This window comes from Lepisma saccharinum, chromosome 10 (assembly GCF_977018435.1).
Source record: "Lepisma saccharinum chromosome 10, izLepSacc3.1, whole genome shotgun sequence".
NCBI classification, from domain to species: Eukaryota; Metazoa; Arthropoda; class Insecta; order Zygentoma; family Lepismatidae; genus Lepisma; species Lepisma saccharinum.
In genome coordinates this window covers 38,712,249-38,739,216 of record NC_139238.1, presented here as the reverse complement: position 1 = coordinate 38,739,216, position 26,968 = coordinate 38,712,249, and the positions used below count along the sequence as shown (strand labels likewise).

Below are 26,968 nucleotides of genomic sequence, written 5' to 3'. Positions count from 1 at the left end.
GCTGTGTTTTAGAAGTTTCCACCTAATATGTGAAATTTAACAAAATAGAACATTTGCTCAGGTATGTACTATATATCTTTTTTAATAAAACGCGTATATCCATGCGCCGAACTTAACATTTTTATGGGGAGGCAAAAATGTGATTTTCCACACAAACTCTTCATATGTGCGCCTTACTAGAACAGCATTTTGTGCAGAATATTTTTAATTTTCTTCTGATGGTGTGATGAAGACAAGGGGCATTGGCCTCCCTAAATCCAAACTCTGTTTGTGTGTTTTGCTTTTTACTGATGAAAATCTTCAGTTGCCAACTATAACATAGTTCTAGCTTTCCTCTCAAAACAAAAAATTTAGCTTGGTTTAGAAATAAAATTTAAATCTTCCAAAAAAACATTTAAAAGTTATTGATTTTATTGTTTATTGATTTGGTTTATTTTACTTCGCTTTTCTGCCACTTTTGGCTAATTGCAAAGATGGGGATGAGTAATGATATGATGAAATTTATGAATGGACACTCACAAACAGCCATGTCCAGCCCGGGATTCGAACCCGGTACCCCTGGCTTCGAAGCATTTAAAAGTTAAATTGATTAACATTTTATACATACATACGAACATGGGTCAACGATAATATTTAATTATTATTAGTATTAATAATAATAATTCTTTAGATGAAGGAAAAAAATGGGCGAAAAAGGGAAATTTTACCCCTTGGAAAGGGAAATTGTGCTTACAGATTGTGGCAACACTGTTCACAGGACTCCTGCAACAGCACCATCAGTTGGCATGTTTGCACGAAACATACGTTGGGCAAAAACGGCTCGCAGACGACAGCCCCATTCCCTGGTCGAAGCGGTCCCAAGAAAAATGTTTCCTACCCTTAATTTTGCATGACAAACATGGCGTCGAAACATTCACAAGGAAAGAAATTCCAAATGTTTAGAGTAATGAGGAGCTTTATGGACAAGCTGCGTGGGGGGGAGCGTCCCGATCGTTACGGGAGTGAAAGAGCCGAATTGCCTCTAATTGGCGCTACTTTATATACAACGAAAAAAAAAATCCTACTTTATAATTCATCTGCAGGTAGTAGTTCCATTTTAAATTACGCCCGCGCTACGAAAATAAAACTTTTTTCACAAAGAGAGAAATAATGCCAGAAGCGGTTATCACGAGTCTGTGTTCCCCTCCTACAGACGTACATTTACACATACGGGGATAAAAAGAAGAGTTCTCTGACTCCACACACGTCCATTCTGCCAAGACCGCCGTGGGCTAACTGCCCATGTTGTTCTTGCTTCTAATGCGATACGAGCAGGTTGGTGTGATTATATTTTTAACACAAAGTTGCATTTCAAGCATAGTTCCCGTGGTTTTTGAGAAACATTTTCCAAATGTCAAGGTCATGTGGTTCCCACGAGAGTTTCGAGTATATTGCTAATAAAAATCACCCAAAACTGGTTCTTGCAGGTTTCTATCTGGGTTGTAGTACGTGAACTTCTCCGAAGGCACTCAGATGGCAACCTCTGTTCCACGAAGTACACTCAGGGTTGCATTTTTGTAGGCTAACGAGCTCTGGCGTTTGCACCCATAGCTAGTGTAATTGTCTTGCGGGGGTTGTGGTTGCGTCGTAATTGTTCCTTCATCCATCTCCATTATTCATTGTTGCGATTAACCAACATTTGAAGAAAAGCGACGTTCAATTAACTACATCAAAATCAAAGTTTCTATCATTAAACGACGTTCATATTTAGCTGATTTTTTCTATTTTATTTTCAGAACCACAGTCCTTTCGGTGCGGCTTTTGTATGCTTAACTCTTTGTGAACTTTCGTGTAATCAAGGGGTCCCGCATTCAATAACTCGGTGGAGGCACGTAGTGGTTCCAATCTCACTTTAAACTGTAGGTCAAGTACCGATTAGCCTTTTTGTGCATAAAGCGAATTTAACAATAAACTCAAACAACTTTCGTGAAGGACACAATTTTTTTGTTTAGGAATAATCGGAATAATCATCGACGATTTGTTCCTAGACAAATTCTGAGCGTTTCAACATCCCCCCCCCCCCCTTTGCCAAAAACAGAATACATTCGACGTACCTGTGTACAAATAACCAACCACTCAATGGCTGAAGGAACAACTTAAAGCGCACACGGAGCTGGCCCCTAACCAAGGGTAAATTATGAAAGATGCACAGGAACTGCTACCGAACAATCCCGAATACTCACGACAGTGGCCGAAGGCTAACCGAATTTGCGTAATGGTTCTGGATCAGTGCGAACACGTTGCGGACAATCATGATGCAGTGGAGTTCGTATTACACAGGCACGACAGTATAACGAGTTCCGGCTTTCATTGCTCAATAATTCCTGTACGCAGAGCACATTTAATCCGAGCAGCACATATGGCGCTCTTTAGTACACAAGTGTGTACCTTTCTGGTTGACTTCTTACAAAGGTAACGCGTGCATATTAGTAGCGTAAGCATGTTTTTCTACTAGCGCACTTCAAGAACCAACTACGAGTAGCGAAGAACACAATGAGACGTGCGTATCAAACAATCTATTCCATTATTAATGTGAGCTTACATTCACACATGTATAAGTATATACTATAATACTAACTCCGTACACTAAATTAAACTGAGGTTTTTTTAATTTCCCGGTCAGTGGGAATCCCGAATTATAGTCAACACCGGGCTTATCTGTACGGAGTGTGAGCTTCCGGGTAGCAAGTATTACCGGTCGAGTTCCCAGGTGAGAGCTCAACAGAAATTTCGACCCAGTATCGGAAAGACTGTTGAGAATCTATGCAGAAATTTTAGCGCTGGCACGATTACGACTCGAACCCGGGTTTCTTGCATACCGTGCCATTGCTATACCAACTGATAAACTCTTTTTTTACTTTTTTTAAAAGTCCACTTCTTGCACAGTACGGCTAATAGGGACTGGTCCTACAGTTTGAAGTAGGATTCGAACCATTACGTGCCTCCACCAGGTATCGATTCCGGGATCCCTTGGTTACATTGCGACGACGATACCACCACGCCATGGGGGAGGCCCTACCAAGTAATCGTAGCCTTCACTTCTCGCTAAAATTTTTACACTGAGTGCACGACATCGCAGAGTAGTTGGCGAGTCACTTGAAAAGAAGGAATATAGAGCGACCTGAAAGAAAAGAACCTGCAGCCAGAAGCCTTCCCGCATCTTCCCCTCCATCCGTTCAAATCTGGCCACAAGGAGGCCAATTCCACTCTACCCCTCCCCTCCACGCGCGAGCACGGTTCACAGAACGCGCGGTTCTACGCTTGCTCTGCGGTCCCAATATAGTGAGCGGGCTACAGTCTCGGAAGTCAGAAAACTGCGGCTATCGGATTCGATGCGAGCACCACGCGTCACCAAGATTTGGCCTTTGCCTAGGTTAGGGACAGGTGGAATACTTGGGTAGGAAATGCGATCGTGCTTCATGCATTGCTTAAGACCACCTCCAAAAAAAGCAAACTACATATCCGGAAATGTTCCACGTCTGCAAATTTCCTCCAGTAACCCAAAGACAACAAAAAACAATCGCTGTCACCTTTTCATCTCTCGGAGTGATCCAGATATAGATAAGGACGGCTTCACTTTCTCGTTTCCGGAATCAAGACTCGCATTTCCGTAGCTCATCCAGTTCCATTCCAGCGTTCCGGGCACATAGTTATAAGAAATTCATGCGGGTACGAGGGGGGGGCGGGAAACGATGTTACTTTCGCTCTATTCTTCTCATCAGGCTTTCGGCACTCTACCGTTCCAGAAGAGGTTGTTCTTCTGAGAAGATCCATTCGAAGCGGACCCTGTTCGTCATAGAGATTTATGGAGTGATATTCCGTCTGGAATCGCTCCAAAAAGCTCGACGCTGCCGTAAAAATCGTTTTACGGTGCTAGTTGCTCACTTTCAAGGCTGGAAAGTTTCTATAGTTTCCAAATATCTGTGTCGCCAGGGAAGGTGATGCTATCTATTGCAATTCTTAAAAGACTTACTTAACCGCGCCAAGTGCAAGCATGTGCCATAACGCACTGTAAACCAGCTGCAGGTGCATTTACTGTGGAACCGCGAATGCTCCGTGAGTGCTGACAGAACATTGGCATATCTCCGGTTTATTGGTTGATATATAAAAAAATGATTTACTGGTTTGGTTTACCTTACTTCGCTTGTCTGCCACTTTTGGCTAATCACGAAGTTCAGCACGAGCAGGGGTAGACACAACTAAAAATAATTTAGACGCCAGTGCCTTTCCTCAGGAGACGGTCGTTTTCCCCAAATAAGTGCCAAGAAGGCCAATAATCTAACTAAGTTAATCTATGAAATGTGATCCTAAAAAAAATAATTTATTAATTAATTCCAGACTGGATTAATAGTAATTAATTATTGCGCCGGAGTGCCTTCGTAACACCATGAACTGTACTATACATTCCAATATGTGGCCGACTCACCATATGGCTGCAAGATTGAAAAAATCGGCTACCTACAGTGAAAAATTGAAAATTACATATTTATTATTCTGGTATAATGATACGCGTGATATACAAAACCCACAAATATATAAAAAAAAAAAAAATTGTTCTCGTTACTCAAAAAAACTGTAATGGAAATTTCCTTAAGCGAACACGATATGTTAAATTTTTAGCCGCCATGGCGCTCTTGCATTCTTCTATACCTGATGATGAGTAATGATATAATTAAGGGACATTCACAAAGCACATCCTTGCCCAGCCGGGATTCGAACCAGTGATACCTGGCGTCGCTGTGTGATGTGCTAACCACTTCGCCACGGAGGTAGGCCTGAACTGCTAATGACGATAATCAACAGGATTGAAACATAAGGTATATTACATACGTTAAAAGGAATACAGGTGCACAAAATCAGTACGCATTGAAAGATATATCTACTCAAAAAGTTTGTTGGCCTCGGTCTCAATAGTAAAAACAACATACAGGTAACTGATTTTCTTGCACCCAGCCACACTGGCCACGGAGCCTGTAAAGCAATGCCGGGAATAACGGTAGAAAAGGGGAGAAAGCAAGTAGGAGGAAAAAAGCAGTGCGAGCTGCTGCATACGGATTGTAGCTGCAGCCACGTTTTCTCCTCCATGCACTCACTTCCCCTCTTACGCGCTTATTGGACGAGCCTTCTCGGACCACTACATGTACAGTGTCTCTCAAAAGTTTTAGGACAACGACATTTTAAACTAGGCAACCCAATTTACACAAGGCGTTGGTGGGTTGCGTGTAGAGTTAGGCTCAATTTCAGGGTTGCCACATGCACAATAGATATTTATAAAATACGCGAAAAAATAAAAACAAGTATTATTGTAAAAAATTAGGTTTTCTGGTATTTCATCGCTGATGAGTCTACAGAAAGGAAAAGAGGTGAGAGAAAACGAGAGGTGACAAAGGAGAGCAGAAAGAGAAAGCATAAAGAGAAGAGGAAAAGTAGAGGAGAGAAGAAAGAGAGGAGAGAAGAGGAGATTGGAAGAAGATTCTAGGAGAGATGAGGAAAATGGAGCAAAGAAGAGAAAAGAGGAGGAAAACGAGATGAGAGAAGAGGAGACGAGAAGAGGGGAGTGGAGAGTAGAGTAATGGAGAGAAAAAGAGAAGAATGAAAAGAAGAGTGAAGTGGAGTCGGAAATCTAAGACAGGAAAGGAGATACGAGGAGTGGGGATGAGTGGGATGGAGATAAGATGCAAGAAAAGTAGGGAAGACGATATGAGATAAAAGCAGAGCAGAAGGAGGGGAGAGAAGAAGGAGAACAGAAGAACAGAAGGGACTGAAGAGAAGAGGTAGTTTCAGAAAATATCGTCTCAGCGTCAAGAATTGATGCATTGGTTAAATTATCGACATGAAACATTCAATAACATTTTGAAATGTATTGGAGAATGTATTAGATCGGTTCGAAATGCCTTTTGGGTTCTTTCAGAGCAAGATAAAATCTTCCATGTAAGATCTTTGATTTTACCTGCGATTATACCACTAAAAACATGAATGTAATTTTAATATTTATAAGAATTCTCCAATTTTTGTCCACTTCTCCGTTGAAATGGAGATTTTGTAATTTAATATTTCCCCTTCCCCCCATCGTTAATTCCAAACTGAATCATTCCGTTTCACACGGACAATGAACACAATGGTATAAGTCTAAAACTTACGAAAATATTCTGCCACTGGAAGGGTTTGAACCTACGACCATTAGATTGACTGTCCTGAACGGTAAACACTACCCCACAAGCCTTCGCTCCTGAAAGTAAGTAGAAGGAACTGACCAATGTGAAATGTAGATGCAACTCTCCTCCTACATGTAATGTGCAAACAATACTTGTTTGTAACAAAGAAAACGAAGGTACTACGACTCGGCGAAAACATTTAATGGAGAATTGCACATGACGGAAACTTTTCATTCGATATTTGCGGAGGTATCCTTCCATTGAACTCGAATGTTAAAAGGGGTAAAATTAGTATGTAATGAATTGCCACAAATATAAATAGTTATTTCATTAATATTTGTCAATGTCTTTGAAGCAGTACACAATTATCGTTAGAGTATCATAATTCACGATCTTATACATGAAAATATCCCTTTGAACGTGTGTCAATTCATGTATTTGTTTATTTTTTTATAAATTCCATATGCAGAACAATGTAGCCACTATACACTGCTATTACAAATAATGTTACCATGCTTTTGTTTATAATAAAAGGAGAATTAAAAAAAAGAAAACCTTCTAACGAGGATCGAACCTGGGATCTCGAGCAGTCCAACCGAGAACTCTAACCACTACACCACGCCCTTACCTTCGATTGAAACAACAATTTTTAAATATTCTGTCCCTCCAATATTGTAAATATCGTTGGGTATACGTGTAGTTGAACTTTTACTTTAATTTTGGATTGCTTTCTTGTAGTATAGCAGATATCTTCGAGAAATTATTTTCGAAGTGATGAAGAAAAACGAGAATTTTGGTACGTAGTTGTGAAAATGCGAGTTATTTCTTCAAATTTGTTATTGTGATTAGACATTATTAATGGAAAATATCTAGAGGCTTGAACATTGCAGGACGATATTCTTTTCCTGTGATACTACAACAGACGAAATGCTTGTTTACTGACGCAAGTCTCGTGTTCAGAACAGTCTTATGAAATGTATTTGATCTTTGCGTAAGGTAACACGAAATAATTACACCGTTTGCGAACTACCAAATCTGCGCAACGTTAGACGTAAACAGGCGCAAAATTTTATTCATAAAATCACTTCACATTTGACAGTATTCATCAAGAGAGACTCGTGGGACACTGTGTTAAGGTGTTGGAGGAAATCCTTCTTATTTTTCTTCCTGGAAGAACAACAATTTTTAAAGTAGAGCAACAGTCGTTCCGCCCTTTCTTATTTCTTTTAAATTCTTCCACATTCCTTTAATTGGGTTAAAAATAAATAAAAATATTGGTTGCATTTCTGTCATTGGCGTAGACCAGGCCCGTACGCAGGATTTATTTGAGGAAGGGGCCAGACCCAAATTTATATATATATAAGAGAGAGAGAGAGAGAGAGAGAGAGAGAGAGAGAGAGAGAGAGATATTACAAAATAGTTCAAATAGTGCAAGCAACATTGAAAAGTCATGATAATTCTATGTTTAGAAAATAATATATTTATAAATTAAATGTTGCGTACTAGGAATTATTATTACAATAAAGAACATGTCTAATTGTGAGTTAAGAAAAAACAATAATAGAGTCATCTCGCATCACGATTGCAGTTCGAAAAAGTCGGGACAGGGATTGAAAGTAACACACTGTCCTGACTAAATCGGTAAATCGGACGTTTCCTAGCCTTGCATTAAAAAACTAAAACCATCCAATATTGCAGCCTGAAGACTTTTGCGCAAGAAACAGATTCATTTATGTAAGAACAAAATTGAAATTTTTACACATTTCTAAAATCGACGATGTTATTTTCGTAGTTACTGATAGGTTCACATTTAATTATTTCAGGGTTCTAGGGGGCATGGACCCCATGCAACCCCCCCACCTGGGTACTGGCCTGGCGTAGACAGTGCGAGAGAAATTTTGGAGAATCTTTCTATTAAATTTATTGTTTACATCCACCTTATGCTCAGATAGGTTTAGTGACAATCGTGAACTTTTCGTTTAATAGATAATATTTGGTTTTAAACGACGGGAGAACATTGGTCGAATTTCCTTTCTTGCTCTTTTGAGAGAATATATACTTCTACAATAGCAATCGCGTTCGGAAACGGTGGAAAAAATGATTTGGTTTTCAAAGGCAGACAAGCTTGGTATCGTAGCTTACTCGCGTTCAAAGTGACTCACGCTATTCAAGGCCGCTTCTTATCGCAAACCACTGTCGATGCAGTGTCTGCAGCCAGCAAGTTACAAGTAACCAGAGTCAAATTTTAAAGAGAATCTGAAGAATGATAGATTTCAAGTTGGGCACGAGCTCAACATGAAATAGTTTAAGTGATAATGTCTGACAAACAAGAAACCTTATTGAATAAGTATCGGGATAGTAATATGAGTATCCGCTCCTTTTTAACAATGTAAGCTCGAAGACAATCTGTATTCCATTTGTTTATATTGGCAACTTAGTCAACCGGAGGTTATTATAAGGAACTATTTCGTAGATGTTCATGTAACCGTTATAAAAATACAAATAAAATATATTCACAAGCTTAGATATACTAACAACGAAGAAATAAATTCAGAGTTAAATTTCAAATGCATGTGTATAGAGTAATTCTAGAAGTACAGAGCTATATCAGAGTGTTAAACATCTTTTTGCAGGATAACGTTTACAATATTGACGCGAGAGAATAATTAAGAACTGTTGCTCCAAAGGAAACAAAGGGCGTAGTGTATTGGTTAGAGTTCTTGAAAGCATTGATTACGGTCCCAGGTTCGATCCTCATTAGAAGGTATTCTTTTCTTTCTTTTTTTTAAATCCCCTTCTATCAAACAAGAGCATGGTAACATCATTTGTAATAGTAGTGTATAGTGGCTATATTCTTCTGCATATGGAATTTATAAAAAAAATAAACAAACAAATGTATTGACACACGTTCAAAGGGATATTTTCATGTATAAGATCATGAATTATGATACTCTAACGATAATTGTGTACTGCTTCAAAGACATTGACAAATATTAATGAAATAACTATTTATATTTGTGGCAATTCATTACATACTAATTTTACCCCTTTTAACATTCGAGTTCAATGGAAGGATACCTCCGCAAATATCGAATGAAAAGTTTCCGTCATGTGCAATTCTCCATTAAATGTTTTCGCCGAGTCGTAGTACCTTCGTTTTCTTTGTTACAAACAAGTATTGTTTGCACATTACATGTAGGAGGAGAGTTGCATCTACATTTCACATTGGTCAGTTCCTTCTACTTACTTTCAGGAGCGAAGGCTTGTGGGGTAGTGTTTACCGTTCAGGACAGTCAATCTAATGGTCGTAGGTTCAAACCCTTCCAGTGGCAGAATATTTTCGTAAGTTTTAGACTTATACCATTGTGTTCATTGTCCGTGTGAAACGGAATGATTCAGTTTGGAATTAACGATGGGAGGAAGGGGAAATATTAAATTACAAAATCTCCATTTCAACGGAGAAGTGGACAAAAATTGGAGAATTCTTATAAATATTAAAATTACATTCATGTTTTTAGTGGTATAATCGCAGGTAAAATCAAAGATCTTACATGGAAGATTTTATCTTGCTCTGAAAGAACCCAAAAGGCATTTCGAACCGATCTAATACATTCTCCAATACATTTCAAAATGTTATTGAATGTTTCATGTCGATAATTTAACCAATGCATCAATTCTTGACGCTGAGACGATATTTTCTGAAACTACCTCTTCTCTTCAGTCCCTTCTGTTCTTCTGTTCTCCTTCTTCTCTCCCCTCCTTCTGCTCTGCTTTTATCTCATATCGTCTTCCCTACTTTTCTTGCATCTTATCTCCATCCCACTCATCCCCACTCCTCGTATCTCCTTTCCTGTCTTAGATTTCCGACTCCACTTCACTCTTCTTTTCATTCTTCTCTTTTTCTCTCCATTACTCTACTCTCCACTCCCCTCTTCTCGTCTCCTCTTCTCTCATCTCGTTTTCCTCCTCTTTTCTCTTCTTTGCTCCATTTTCCTCATCTCTCCTAGAATCTTCTTCCAATCTCCTCTTCTCTCCTCTCTTTCTTCTCTCCTCTACTTTTCCTCTTCTCTTTATGCTTTCTCTTTCTGCTCTCCTTTGTCACCTCTCGTTTTCTCTCACCTCTTTTCCTTTCTGTAGACTCATCAGCGATGAAATACCAGAAAACCTAATTTTTTACAATAATACTTGTTTTTATTTTTTCGCGTATTTTATAAATATCTATTGTGCATGTGGCAACCCTGAAATTGAGCCTAACTCTACACGCAACCCACCAACGCCTTGTGTAAATTGGGTTGCCTAGTTTAAAATGTCGTTGTCCTAAAACTTTTGAGAGACACTGTACAAAGGACTTGTCGTTACATGATCGGACCTTCTCAACACACGTCGATTCGGGATGCCACAGTGGGTAAAAAGCTTACAATAATTATCCTGTCTCTCACAGCAAAACATCTCCAGTAGCACTAAAAAAAAGTCGAGAAAATCTTTACAAACCCTATGAAGACACCGAAAAAAAAATTGAAGATAAGGAAAAGATATCAAACTTACGCCAACCTTTTGACCGCGCTGCAGATGCGTGGAAGATTCCACACAGAAGTGTCATTTTGCCCCTCCGGTAGCACCGAACAGATTTACCTTGACGGAAATGTCCTTTTCCCTAGCGAGAAGGTCTTTAGCTGGCTGCGTTCATGGTAATCTACAACCATATAGCGTCAGCTAATGTCCAAAAAGAAAAAAAGAAGGTATCCTCTCGATCTTAGGCTTTGTTAAAGGCAGCGACCATTACTATAAGTTCTCCGAGCCATTTCCGCTGGATGTGGAAGCCGGGGAAATTTGATCTCTCGCCTACGTTGCTGAGGGTATTGGACGTCTTAATGCCGGAGGACGACCAAATTTTTTTTTTTTTTTACCTTCGTAATGGAACGCCATTTATCGGATAGGACGATCGTGGACGTTTTGAGAGTAAGGTTACTTAGTTATCGACACAAAGAATCCGTAACTTCCAATTGGCGTGATCCGCGCAAAGCTTTAGTTTCTGAAGGGGAAACGAATGAGCAACTGCACAGTCTTCCAACTGAAGAAAGCTTAAAAAAAATATTTGTAGCTACGGTGCACATGGTCGTAGACATAAACAACGGAATAATTATTTTCTAAAGGACCTAAAAACGGAAAAAGGGACGTATAAATGTGATCCAAATTAATTAATAACTTCATTTTAATTACATATTTAATGAATAAAAAAAATTAAAAATTCTGGTGGTATGGAACACACAGTGCGAAAAAACTGAAAGGTTCAAAACAAGAGAAAGTTGCCACTTACAGTGCGACTTTCCAGACAAGTTACAGTTCAAGGACCTTGTACCTGCTTCAGTCATCCAAAAATGTTTTTCTCTCGTTTCAGGGATGGTTCAAATATATTTCTTTACTACGGAAAGGATGTTTAAGAGGTGATGAACTGATGATGATTCGTATTGAGAATGGGCACTAAAAACGTAGTCGAAAGAAGGTGAAGTTCCCAAAAAAAAAAGCCGTTAAGACCTAAAAAAAAAGACTAAAAGTACCAATAAGCCAAAAAACGCCGAAAAAGGCAAAAAAGAACAAATAAAACCCACCTTTTTCTGGCCTACAATGACCCAAAATGAACATATATTATGTTGGGCCTCGTCTTCGGACACTAGGGGGAAAAAATGATTTGTCCTCAACTTCCAAGCCCTAGTAATTACATTATACAAGGTTATTCAGCATGAAGTCAACAACTCTTAAACGTATCATAACATTCCCCCCGTCCGGTAAACGAATAAAGATCCTGTCACACTTGACAGAATATTGTAGATTAAGGAGTTTTCACGGGAAACGAGGACGCTTATCTTTAGCAAGGTGAGGAAGGGTCAGCAAAAGGTAACAAAACCAGGAATCGTCTGAAGGAGCAACAGCTGGATCTATAGATTTATTCGTTTACCGAGCAGGGTAAGTTTACTTCCCCTTAACCTGCCATTCTCTTTGCTCAGTCAGAAGTGTGTTTAAATCAAAACATGAGTTTACATTAATGCTAAGCTAGGTATTCACTCCTGTCCCTTTTAGGGCCGTCTCTACCATCAAGTGTTAAATTTTTTGGGGTGATCAACCCCCCCCCCCCCCTGGTTTGATCACCGCGTTCCAAAGGCTGGAACGCTACGTGGTGGAGATGCGGGGCAACGATCCCCATAACTCTGCGAGGCTGAAACGCTACGGTATGACAATAGAAGTTTATAATCATACCCTGTCCGTGTATCTCTGGAGCAATCGAACGATAACAAGTATCTGCGCAAGTGGTGACGCGACACGGCTCCACCAACGAACACGTGAGAGGAAAGGGGATTGCGTGGTGGGAGACGACGACTGCAATTACCAGCGTTCGTAGCAGCGTGTAGTGCTTCGCTCTGCTCCTCTTCTCTGCCGCTATGCGCGGCCTTGCTCCAGAGATAACCGAGGCAGAGTATAGGATAAGGACGGGGCAAACGGACACCCTAAGCACACTTATAAAAACAACTAACTTTTTAATGAAAATAATTGATTGATTGATTTGGTGTTTTTAAGTCCACTTTATGCACAGTAAGGCTAATCGGGATTAGACCTACAGTTTAAAGAGGGACCATAACCATTATGTGCCTCCACCGGGTATCGAACAAGGCGACGACGAAATGAAAATAATGGTTGGCACACAAGGTGTAAACATTTAGTAAACACATAATAGAATATAGTTTTAAAATAATGAATGTTTGTCTCAAAATAATCATATCAATTACATGATGGCGGGGCAAACGGACACTACATGGTTTAGAAACTATCAGAGGAATAACACATGAAATGTAGGCCATTTGCAGAGTGAAAACTTTTTAAAGGGTTAGGAGCGTGACGGATAGGTCACCTACCCAGAAGGCACCCGAAAGTCAACCTCACTTCCACGTAGTACTCCGCAGTAACTGCAATGTTGCAGGCCAACGAGGCTCTGGCGTCTGGACCTAGAGTCAGTATAATCCTCTCTAGGGCTGTGTTTGTCTTTATATGCGTCGAGCGCTCCCTTACAGCCTCAGCTTTTAACCTAGATAAGGAGATTTCAGTCCTCAGAGACAGGTGTCGATTTTAGTTACGGTAAGTGATTCAGCCTCGTATAATGTGACGGGAGAAAATAGCCTAAGAGCTGAAGTACCCACAATTTATATTTATTTCAATCCAAGACCGATTAAATGCACCGGGTCGGTACTGCCCTACATTGGCGGAGAAAAACCAATGACAAAAAAAACTCGACTTTCCTTAACCACTCTGCTCAGCCGTCCGGTTCATATTCCAGCAACAGCGCGCGTGGGTGCGAAGAAAAGGAGCCTGCAACAAGTAAGACGAGGGAGGCATAGTTAAGCAGAATCTCTCCCAAGACGTGCCCCAATCCCCAAAATCCACTTCTGCGATCTCTGGGTTTTCTGGAGAAGATCAATTACCTCCTCTATTACAAAGGCCCGCGGGATATAAACCGCACCCCTCCTCCTTCGCCCTGATTAATTAATATTGCGCAGAAGATCTATTTAGCCCTGGGCCAAAGCGCCTAACATATTACCAGAGTCATCTGCGACGTTCCCACGGATCTTGGCTAAGAAGTGCGTATCCCCAGGGACAGCTATTCTGGAGATTAAGAAAGCTCTTACGGTTAGGTAAAACTGACCTCCTCTGCCTCCTTGCCTCACAAGCATTAACATGCAAAGGGGGTTCTTTAAATTTACATTGGAATTAAAATTACAATTAGAAAATAACACACGAGCGCTGTTCACACTCATTTTGGTTTTCCAGTTTTTTGCAGGGAATATTAAAATTCATTTCCCGGCCACTCTGTGGTCGTTTAAAAGAAAACAAGTTTTAAATGTTCAACTGCAGTTGTTTTCCAAGTTAATGAAGTTTCTTCAACGCTGCTGAACAACAATAACTACAAAAGCATTTTATGGAGGGTATCTCCAAATAAAAACGAAATTCACTTCCAAACCGAAACACTGGAAAATACGAAAAATACTTCACGGTTTTTGGACGCCTGACATTTTCCACTCATCGGTTGTTTCCATGCGTTTTCCCCACAGGTTAGTAGGACGCATTTTAGCTAGTAATGTATTCTCCGTGACGTCCCAGCTCCATTGCTTTCCCCGCATAAATCACACTGAAAGCCATTTGACAATAACCAATTGCGAGCCTCTTACTGAAGCCCCTTTCCACACTACGTGTTTGTATTTTATATTGTTGCCTATATGCCACTTTTGACTAATCGCGACTATGGAGATGTGTGATGATTAGATGCAACTGACGAATAGACAATTACACAGAACACTGTGCCAAGACTCGAACCTGGTAACTTCAGTGGCGAGATCGAAAGGACATCACGCACTCGGTAACTGAGCCGGAGCATCATCCTTTTGTTAAATGAAAGGAAAGACGCCTGGCATTTCAGAAGCAGCCATTCTTTTCGCCGATTCCGAAACCTCAAAATGTATAACCCAGGTTTTCTATAGCGTAGGGGATAAGATTGTCGTCAAATCATGGCACGGAGAGTAGAAGATTTTATGAGCAAACGCTGAGCACTTGTTTGCCAAAGAGAGTCAATAGCAAAAAGTCAAACATCGAAAGTGCTATAAACGAGAAACACAACGACTGCAAAGGAGATCATATGCAATCTAAATGTATTACAAATAATGATTCACTTGTGACGCAAGGTTTGTCTCTTGCCAGGTGAACAGAACAAAGTGTTGATATCGAGACCAAGAGTTACGGGTTAAATCCAGAGGAAAGGAAGCTTTGCGGGTGTTCTTTCATTATTTCAATTAATTATAAATCGTTCCCATCGTCGCAATTAAGGTAATAAAAGAAAGAACACCAAATAAACAAAAAAAATGTAATACAAATTCTAATTCAGGATGTGGGATAAAGGACGGTGGAGCGTGGATCTGACCACACCACGCCCACGACCAATATCCATGTGCCTTCACGGCAAGTTGCAACGTGCAGACCGTACCTTCTTCACCCTACATTTTGTCTCTACCATCTATATTTTGCTTAACCCAAGTAAAGTTTGAAACAAGTTGGCCACTGCACGTCGCACGGGGCTTGTGATAAACAGAGCATCAATGTGTGTTTTACAACCCTGTGGTCTCCTGAAACGCGCGATCCGCTGTCGCAGGGATGCTGAGTACCAGCGGCCCGCCGTCGCACGAGGCAAAAGTTTCTTACGTGACGCGAAGTTCCCTGTTTCAATAAATGGAAACAATCTCTTTGCTCCCAGGTTTCCATGGCAACCGGCAGCTGGAAGGACCGTGGAGACGCGAGTGGCCACGCACGACAAAAATTTCCGTCCAAGTGTCGCCGTTTTCCTTTGTAACAAAGAAATCCCCAAATTGGCGGTTTGCGGACGGGAATAATTTAATCAGAGAGCAAATTAGCCGGACCAAGAAAAGGGACCAGCGGGGGGCATGGTGCGCCGGAGGAAAGGGTATGGAGGTTTGGTTGGTTTGAACTCTTCGCTCAAGGGCAAGAAGCTCTCGTAACGACCCCCTGCGTCTCGTAGGCAACACGAATGGGGTGCAGATCTTACTACGAGTGGTGATAAAAAAGCACCTCATGTAAAGGGTGGTCCATTTATCATGAAAAATATAAGTATCTCGAAAAAAACACACACCTTAGTGGGGGGGGGGGGAATCACATGAATAATGTACTGCTGGACGGAGGCTGCAAAGTGGCGCCATGAGATAAGCCATCGATGGAGTTACTGTCGATGAAACGGATAATAACTTCATTATTACAAAGAAGACCATTGGGAAACAACGTGCTGTGTTCATTTTCTTGATTTTACAGGAGATCATGTTATTTCACTGTTCGCATGGTCATGAGCACATTCTTTCCCTGTATATCTAAACTCTGTAATGAATGTTCTACTCTCGTACAATTCTTAGTCAGAAAGGCCCTTCACAGAGCTATCTAAACCACCTTTATTTCAATTTGGCTGAAAATTAACAAAGCACGTTTTTTCCCTCTGGTCTTCAAATGAACGCTCCCCTTTCCTTGTTGCAGATTCAAATATACGCAAAACGATATTAAACTTGTAATGAGAAAATGTTTTCAGAAAGTGCATTTATCAGTTTTTATGAGCAATTGAAAATAACAGATGTACGTACTATTATTCCCCCTGCCTACCCAACGTTGATTATTGCGATCAATATACGTGCATCGTATAAACTAAACGCTTCCGATTAAACTTTGAGAACAGATGGATAATAATGATATCTGCTTCATCGTAGATGGTTCTGCTTTAGTTAAATTTAAAAAATGAAAAAAAAAATGAATGTACAGCCGAATTTTCGGCCAAACTGCAACCAAGCCGTACTTTACCACGCAGCCCTTTTCTTAGTCGAACATTTTATGCAATGTTATAATACAGTAGAATTTATCTTGAGAATAGTGAATGCTACGAATCAATCAATTTCATGTTATTAGAACGATTATATTTTATCAGAAACAATAAAGAACATAAGCATTGCACGTTAACATAGGCTAAGTGAAATAGCAAAGTAACGAAAGAAATGCTGAAATACGAGGGATGATCGAAAAAAAAAAGGTTACAAAGCATATAACTTTTGTTTTATTAACTGTAACGTAACGAAAATGTATGTGTAAATTAATAACATGTTTGTCTTGTTGCGAGTTTGAGGACTTTGGATTGTGACCATGTACGTATACCCGAGAAGCAGACATTTAAAATGGTGACTCGTCTAGAAAATTGGTCAAGAGTAGAAGTGGGGGCAGTGGTGCGGTTCCTGTGGGCCAAAAACACTACACCTGCTGACATTCATAGGCAGATTGTGGAGGTGTATGGGGAGGGGTCAATTTCAAGGCAACATGTAGCGAAGTGGTGTCGTGCCTTCAAAGAAGGACGGACCAGTATTGTTAATGACAACCCTGGACACAGCGGTAGGCCCAGTACCTCAACCACTGACGTGAACTGTGCTCTTGTGGACGAGTGTATTCGTGAGGACAGAAGAAGAACATTACGCTCAATATCAGCTGAGCTGGGACTACCATTTTGTTGGCTGGCCACCATTATCTGACATGTGATGATTTCAAAAGAGCTGCCTCACGGTGGCTACGAGAACTTGACGCGGATTTCTGTGCAACCGGTATGGAAAACCTCATCTACCGTTGTGACAAGTGCTTGAACAAAAAAAGTGATTATATCGAGGACTAGTGTTGAGTGCCCTCCATCATCAGGTCTGTTGATCTTCCAGCTATGTCTAACACATACGCCATAATAGGCTTTGTAACCTTTTTTTTCGATCATCCCTCGTATTTGTTATGTGACTAATCAAAATAAATATTAATATAATGAATAATTGTCATTAAATCAGATGTTCAAACTGGTGACCACTAATTTGAATACATTTTGAGCATACAGTTACACTAAAAATGAACGTTGCCAAACTTTTGATGCCGCTACACAACAGGTTTTGTCCTACACACACATAAAGAGAGCAATGCAAGACATACATTAAATGCTAATGCAACAGAAATATTGAAAATGGCTAAACGTAGAAAAACAAAACTACAAAAAACTTTAAAAAAGGACAACAAACAATAAAACAGAAGGAAGGAAATCGTGACTGCTTCAAGGGAGATTGTCTTTCAATATTAGTTAATATAGAGTGTCTATAAACTTTGTTTACAAATTGAAAATGTATTAAAATCAATTTTCATTGACACGAAAACATAATAAGATAAAGAGCCGCGGTATCTGAATTGGTAGAGCATCTGGCTACGAAGCTGGATACCCGGGGTCGAATCCCGGAGTAGGTGATCTGGAGAACGAATTCTCCAGTCATTACCCTGTTTCTGCTCGGTTCTGATGCCAACCCATCCTCATATCTCGCATAATGGGTATCTGGGAGCAACCCAGGCGGCCGGGTATGATGCTGATCATATCATCCCAACTATGGCCGAAATCAAGAATATGTGGAGCTCTATACCTTCACCTCACCCATACGCTTTCATGTGTGCACACGCACAGGGGTACTTTTACCTTTTACGTAAGCATACTTACAATTTCTGTTAGTATCGTTCTAAAATATGAGGTATGTACAGAACATTTTAAACGATTCTTTAGATCACTGCACATTCCATGGTCACGGTATCAGATTTCACCACGAGGGTCCCCGAAATGGCGTATTTTCCTTTGTAAGCGCCACTAATAAGAACGCATTCGATTCCAATTAAAATCGCTGCGGCGGATGAGAACAAACCCATTGAAGTCGACCGTTGATTAACGCCGAAGTTTCGGGCGAGGAAACAAGAATCGCCGGGAGTAACCGAATTAAAATCGATTCGCGACCGAAAAAACGTAATCGGCGCTGGCTTACGCAATTTCCGTCCCCTGCATTGTTGCTGAGACGCTAATGCAATTTCGTTGCGAACAATCCCCACCGACTTCATTAGGTTGGACACGGAACCCGATAGATAGCTTTTCAACGCAATTTTTGCGAAATGAGTTCTTGTTCGGAACAACAGAGGAGAAACGCAGGTGACAAAGTTTCACTCTGTTTACTTACCCGGGGGAGGCCCGTTGATCTTTCGCTAAAAGAAATGACTAATCTTTTCTGCAATATTTATATTCTTCAAGAATATAATTAGGAGCGTTGTTGCAACCCTGTTAAAGAGGTAGTGTTTGAATATTTTTTTTCTTTTTAGTATTTAGCTTCGCTTTTCTGACGAACAAGTGATTAGATTAAATTGATTGATTGATTTAGTTTATTTTACTTCGCGTTTTGTGCCTCTTGGCTAATTTGCCAAGATGGGAACGAGTGATGAAATGATGAATAGACATTCACAAACAACCAAGCCCGAGCGGGATTCGAACCCGGGACCCTTGGCTTCGCAGCGCGATGTGCTAACCACTCGGCCACAGGGTCCGTCTAGATGAAATTGATGAAGGGGCACTCACAAAGAACACGAATGCTCAAGCCGGTACTCAAACCCGTGCGAGCTCGAAAGTAGACTACTTAGCGTGCTCGGGCACAGAGTGTTTCAAGTTGCAGAAGTAATTTATCTTACTGCTTGTGTCAATAGACTCATTGTTACGGTACGTCATACGTTACCTGTGCCTGTTACCACCAAGAACATTAGAAACTAAGGACCAAAAGACGAAACTGTAATGTGTGGAGCGTGGGTGGATATTAAACCATATGAACAATGAAATGAAAGGTATGAAACCGACATAATGCGATTGTTCTTACCCACGCAGCACACGTGAGGAAGATGTGGTACAAGTACGTATAGCCCTATGTATAATAACTTTTATGCAGCTGAGTCACTGTAACATCTCAGAAACATTGAGTACTATACGGGTAGAGCCCCGTTGTAGTGCAGTCTGATTTGATTGTTGTTATGTAGCGTCGTTTTCTGTCACTTCTGGCTAATCACGACGACGAGGATTAGTGATGATATGATGAAATTGATGAAGGGACACTCACAAGGAACACTCAACCCCAGAGGCCTCCCCGATGGTGTAGTTGAAACTTCGTCGCCTTGTAATCAAGGGGTCAGAGGTTCGATAGCAGTTGAGGCACATTGCACAGTGATTCGGGTCTCATTTCATTAAAATGTAGGTTCGGTCTCGATTGGCTTATCTGCATATAAAGTGGACATTAAACAACAAATTAAACCAGTGTCCAGTTCGGGATTCGAACCCGGGACCCCTGTTATAGCGCGCAGTGATAACCACTCCGTCACCGACGTCGGCTAATAGTGAAGTCTGAGACCCCAAACACAGTCCAGAGTGTACTATGAGGAAGGGAGGCTGCCTTCGAAAACCGTCACCTCTTACACCCCCTCCCCCTAACCGTATGGGCGCCCGCCATGGGAACTATCTAGTACCACCGACTAGAGCCTTCCAGAAAAGCATGAAAAATCTAGAGGAATACGTTCCAGCCCGAGATAAATTCCAACTTGAAACGCAAAGGTCTATCATGTGTCCCGCGATTTGCAAACCGTTACGCCTCGGACGCAAACATATAACACGGGAGACGCCGACAAAAGCGAGAGAAAGGGAAAACGAGATCCTGGCGCCCGCACAACGAGGACCAAACACCAGATGACGACGAACGCCATCAGACGGCGAAGGCACGCGACGACAGCACCAAGGGTCCTCTGTCATCGCCCGGGGAAACGTGCCAAATCATATCAACTCGGCGCTCTTGGCGTGCGGTGCACAAAACGGCTCGTTCAGACGAGAAATAAATTCTGCAAGCTTAGATATGGATTGAAACACCGTAAAATTTGATGACCCATTTTGCGCGCGCCAAAGTCAAGCATGTCAAAACATACGTTTCGAAATTTCACTGATGGTAGTAAAATACACATAGTGCCACATTAAGTTCTTGGTATAATTTATTGCCGAAACCACCTGGGTTTCTAACCTGGTCTGGTGTGCATGCCATGGATAACTGATGTAATTTTGTTTCTATGCCATGGCTTCTTGCACATACTTTACGCCGCTTCCAAAGTTAACTAGAAAACTTGTAACGTGGGAAAATTGCGAAATTTTGAGAAACGTGTGTCTCTGGATGCTACGGTGAAAGGAATCTGAGTTCTTTCACCGAGACTGAGGGCCGCCCGATGGCGTAGTGGTTTGGTTTGGTGCTTTAAGTCCACTTTATGCACAGTAAGGCTAATCGGGACTGGACCTACAGTTTAAAGTGGGATGCGAACCACTATGTGCCTCCATCGGGTATCGAACCAGGAACCCCTTGATTACAAGGCGATGTTACCACTGCGCCATCGGGGAGGGGGAGGCATTCAAAGTCGTATGGTCCCAATCTAATCCTTGCCTTCCAATAAGTTTGGAGGAAATAAATAACCCTTGATTAAACAACAAGCATATTTTAATTATTTAATTTTAGTTATTTTATTATTTCGTTATTTTCATAATATATATTTTTACTTAGTAAGTCTCTCGTGGGTGGGGGGGGGGTGTCCGGACCATCCCCCAATAAATACGTCCTTCACCGCACTATATTTGAGATAATCGCATTTTAGTAAATTTCTGACGAAGATAAGACATATACGAGTGTACCAGTAAGAGTAATAATTTTATGTAAATTATCCATATTATATTTTTTACGTTTAAGCCTCCTGTGGTTTGAGAATGTTCCGTTGAAGACAATAAATAAACAACAGGAGTTCAATTCGTGAAATGGTTTGGTGAACAACGTACACTGACGAAATGAATGGAGAAACACACACAAACACTCATACCTAAACCGAAACTAAAACCCAGGATATTCCATTTCAAAGCAAGTCACGCTACCAGCCGACTCCACCACCATAAAATTTGAGACAAATTTGTTTATCGACATTTACCTTACTCGGATACCAAAGTTCTTGTTATTGCAAATTCTTCTCGTCGCTTCATTATATTCCAAACACCAAGTTCCTAGTTTATTATTTTTCTGTATACAAAGACGGAACGGACGGTTGTTCTTCGCATCCAGGCCATCTCACCCTCGACGACGAAATTGAAATGGATTCTTGGAAGAACGGGAAAAAAGCGAATATTGTGAGAGATACCTTGGGTTGCTCCATTTGCCCCCCCACCCGCAACCTCTTCGAGTGGATCTTCATTTGATCTACCAAAGGAAATTTGACGATCCAGAGAAAGGTACACAGCCATTGAGCAATAACTTATTATTTGTTCGGAAACTACAATCACGGATTTTAATAACGCTGAGTCTTGTGGGCAAAGTCAACATTTAGACAGAAGCTGGTATTGTTTAGTTTCTCTGCTGTCCACAGTCTCCTCGTTTAGCCTTTTAAGGAGAGATGTTGCGCCAGCGAGGTAACGTACGAGGGTTGTTAAAAAATTAGCGAGTTAAATTCTCCAGCGTAAATACATAGGTGCCAAGATGGAGGGGGATCACTCGCAACCACCAGGGAATAAGAAAAAATAGATTTTGTCCTATATTTTCCCTCTATCTAGATTTCCACCTTCCTTCATCTGTCTTCCAATCTATTACTCTTTGTCTTGTTGATCATTACTTTTACTGAGTGTTTGAAATTAACTAGTTACTTCCTTGCAATAGTAGTAATGTTATCAACAATTACTTTACGCCGCTTACAAAGTTAACTTGAAATATTGTAACGTGAAGAAAGAGCTAAATTTAGCAACTCTGTTTCCAACAGTGTTTCTCCTCTGGATGGTACGGTGAAAAGATTTGCATTGAATTGCCTAAGGCAAGGAAATATATCACATGCAAATCTTCATATATTAATTTCATTACAACTAATAATCAATGATTGGGTGTAATTTGATTACAAAAAAGCTTCATCAGAAAGTAAGTGTGAAAGTAACCACTGTTACTTTTCAAGCACCAGTAACTGTAACAGAGTTAGTTTTTGAATGAAGTAACCATAACAGTACCTCATATACTTTCCGAACACTGCATTTACTACCTACTCTCTCCGGCTTTCTGTGTAGTTCTTCTTTATTCTCTTTCATTCTCTCTATACCTTCTTTTGCTTCTCTGTTTAGTTTCCTTTATTTCTCTATTCTCTTCTTCTTTCCAGTGTTCTTATTTCTGTACGGGCTCGTTTGCCAACAGAAGCACATCGCGTTTGGGGACGCAGGAATTGTTGTCGTGCTGTAGTAGACAAATTATAAAGAATGGACACACTAAATAGACAATTTATTATGTATTTCGTCGCTTAATACAAAATACTCCGAGATGCGATACATTCCGCAGTAGCGTCCCGCTGCTCTGGTCTCCTACAGACAACTACCCTGTTTTATGTTAAGCACCAAAGTCTTGCATCCTTGTGGTATCTTGGCTCAAACTGATTGCTCACTGAACAAATTCTCTCTCGATTATTTTATTAACTTCTCCCTTTCTTCTCCTCTAAAAACATTTTCGATTCTACAATGCCCCATAAACATGACTTGTACTGGAGCAAATTGCCTAACTATTCCATGCTCTTTTGGGCCGTAAGTGTATTTCCATGACCGTTCCACAATTTCCAGGCGAGTGGAAATCGTGCCAGGGCAGATCATAAAAAAGAAACACGCGTTAACCACTCGGCTACGCGGGAGTCATGAACTTTCGAGGAAGTCGCCTGTCCCAACATATACAGTGTCTACAAAATATCAAATCCAAAATTGACTTTCTTAATTTTTCTTGACCTTTTCCCGCTTTTTCTTAACATTTATTTAATCGCCCCCTACTTAAGTATAGTTGGACATTAGAACATATATATTTTAATTCAATGAAAAACTCCTTCCACAAGGCCTGTTAAGATGAAAACTGAAGTTGTACTTTAACAAGAGATTTAACCTTCTTCAAATATTAATGCAAGTAAAAATTAATGCTTCAGACTTCATCCTGGATGGGAATGGCCACATTATTTAATATTTTTACAAAACTTCACGCATACAACCATGCAATTCTTAACAAACAAAGAACAAATTTTAACCACAACTCAATACAATTTTAGATTTCCAAATATTCAATTTTATCAAATACCAGTACAGGTATATAACAATGTAAATTCACTATAGTGTAAAAAGATAGCAAAATTCTTGACCACAAGCGTAATTTTTTACTTTCTTGTCCCACCTGTTGATTTCTTGACTGGTAGACACCCTGATATGTAACATAACACACACACAGAGGGAATGTGAGAGCGAGGCAGACAACAGAAAAAAATCAACCAATAAGAAGCTGCTCATTCGAGTTCGCTTGCCAACGCACAGGAGCCACGGACTCCTGGCTTCCTCCTATCTCCAATTACCATTCTGCATATGGGCATCTCGTTAGCGGCTTCTTAATTTGATTGGCCAAATAAGGGTAAGCTTGCACAGGTACACAAACAAGGACACGGGAGATATTAATCACCATTTGACACAGGAGATACGAAGACCTTAATCCATCCTGAGGTCGACGGACGGCTTCTTCTCAGAAGTTCTTTCGTGCGCCGCTATAACACAGGACCCCTTTTAATTCGCGTAGCAGTGGCCGATGTTGGTCAAGGAAGGGGCGACCCCAATCCAGTAATTATACACACACGATGAACCATGCTAGGCCACCACGGGATAAACCGGGTGATTCCGCTCATGAATTCTGAATTTCACGGACATCTCCAGCAGCTTGGGTTGTGTATGAATGGATTTCAATTATTGGTATGAATGATTGATTTTTATAGAATGGGAACATCAGCATATAGGCTATATTTGCCTGTCACGCAATACAGCCCTTAACGAAAAACAAAATTGAGGTCAGGCTCCTAATAATTAAATAAAATATGTCTGTTAAAAACTTTACTAGATTTTTAAAACTAATTCATTCATTCATTACTTAACAAGAACTAAAACTATCCCATCTCTGAGGACTATTATCTCCTTACCTAGGTTAAAAGCTGAGGCTATAAATGGACCCTCGGCACACAGAAGGACAAACACAGGACAGCACACATCCCTACATAAGATTATAATGGTTGTAGATCCAGGCGCCAGAGCCTAGTTGGCCTGCAAGAAGAACTTACCGGTAGGTTGGCTTTTGGGTGCTTTACCAGAAGGTCGTCCCTTACACCTCGAATTTCAATTGGGCACGTCAGCACATAGGCTATTTGTAAACGTCACACAATAGAAGGATGAGTCCGGACGAAACCGAAAATTATTCTTAGTACATGCATTACGACAGCTGCCATTAGAATAACAAACGGGATTTCTCACAAGCCATGTGTACATTGACTTCGATCATCCTGTGGATTGAGAATAGGTTGACCTTGTTGTGAAGTGGTTGCCTAGCTGCAAGGGGTCCTAGGTATGAGCGTTTCATTCAATTTATTCCTCCATTTAAGTATTTCTAAAATTCTATTCAAAACTCTGCTGACACTGTACTGATTTCCGTTCCGCATGTTCCGTTCCCATAACACCCATGAATCAAAAGGATTGAATTCATCGAATTGTTGTTTTTAAGTCCACTTTAAGCACAGATAGGCAGGCTAATCGGGATTGGAGCTACAGTTTAAAGCAATTTGCCTCCACCGGGTATCGAACCCGGGATCCTTGATTACAAGGCGACGACGTTATTACTGCGCCAATGAAGAGACCCTAAGAATCGAAACGAGATTTCACACCGTAGCGACATGATAAGACTGTACAAGCTTCTGTTCGATTGGTGAAAATCTCAAGTCGCACACGAGTTGTAGCTTCGGTATGAAGATTATCTACAACAAGTGCCAGAAATACAGAACTTCAACTAGAAATACACAAAGCGTGAAATTTTATGTAAAATTAGTACAAACATTACCTCATTGTAAATTAGAACATATGGAAAATTAAAAATAATATGATGACCCTATTAGTGTAGTTGATCGATATTTCAGATTTTTATACAGCTAAATACGCCAAAATAAAATATGCAATAGGCGTTAGTTATAATCTTCCATCAACCTACATGTGTTCAGGTGTCAATAATTTTATGGAATTTCGAAAATCCCTAAGCGACAGCTGTATAATGCATGATCTGAACAAAGTTATATTACCTTGATAAAAGTGGACCCCAAGAAAACAGAATAGAGAGAAATCACAAGGGGCATAGCAACAGACTGGTGATATTCGACACAACGTTTCTCAAAAAGATAACGGAAGTACTTGCCGTGGTCGAATTTCGGAAATCGTTAGCCAAGAACTACAAAGGTATCTGGTAGAGTTTGAGAGAGAGAGAGAAAAAAAACAACTTCTGCAGATTAACAAGTTATGGAGTTATTGAAAACTTGAATAGTTTAACTTTTAATCCATGTTGCTCGTTATATTGCGCAAATAAAAGTGTACATCAAAACTTTGATCATAGTTCCTTATATGCGAGGTGTGTTCAAAAAGTATTTAATTTTTTCCCCAACAGAGCGCCATCATGACAGCGCAGAAAAACTGGACAACATGACGCCCACTTTAGTCTCCGAGCGTGTTGAGTGTTAACAAATTATGTCGACTCCGAAGGTACTCTGTTCGTGATTTTTGAAATTTCTGTGTGTGTTATCCATTCATCTTGTCAAAATTTATCTACAGACATTCAAATTTGACCTCAAATAATTAAAATAAGTCAAAATGGTCAACGTAGGCGATAAAATCTTAGCCAATATCTACTTTAAATATTAAAAAAAAAAAAGTGGAACCCTCAAATATAAACACATTGTTAAAATTGCTTGAATTGGTTGTGGTTGATTTAATGGTTCTCTAAGGATTTAATGGTTCTCTAACTTCAAGGCTAAGATATAGTTATTGCAAATTAACTGCAAGTACAAAGCGATTATTTCAATTTTAACAAACACTGTTTCATTACTTCTAATTTCCAATTCTCGAAGCAAAAATTCAAAATAATTTGATAAGCTAGGTGGAAATACTACTAGGTGTAGCCTACTGAAGTTTCGGCTTTTGGTGTGATTGGTCCTGGCTTCGACGTTCCGTGAGATGCTCAACACGGTGTTGGTCCAATCTCGTGAAGGCTACGAAAGCCAGATAACAACGATGATACTCTGACCACGCTTCTCGAACAGAAAAGAGGTATGCACATGCTGGTCTCAAAAGGACCAGAAAAACTCATAGGAGTTTCGATTAAGTAAAAGTTTCTGTAGTATAACCTTCTTAATTATACAGGGTGTAATATTGTTTACAATTTCGTATTTCAACAACAAGAACTAATTGGCACAGGGAAGCATACTGCGATTCAAAG

The 26,968-nt window shown here is 40.3% G+C and overlaps 1 protein-coding gene across 1 annotated transcript in view; it reads right to left on the bottom strand.

Moving 5' to 3' along the window:
* Positions 1-26,968, bottom strand: part of LOC145994072 (26S proteasome non-ATPase regulatory subunit 1-like) — a 241,049-nt gene that overhangs the window by 179,956 nt on the left and 34,125 nt on the right. The window contains exon 3 of the mRNA XM_083130158.1: positions 10,746-10,801. Coding sequence (XP_082986284.1) covers positions 10,746-10,801 — 56 coding nt within the window. The remainder of the gene's footprint in view (positions 1-10,745; positions 10,802-26,968) is intronic.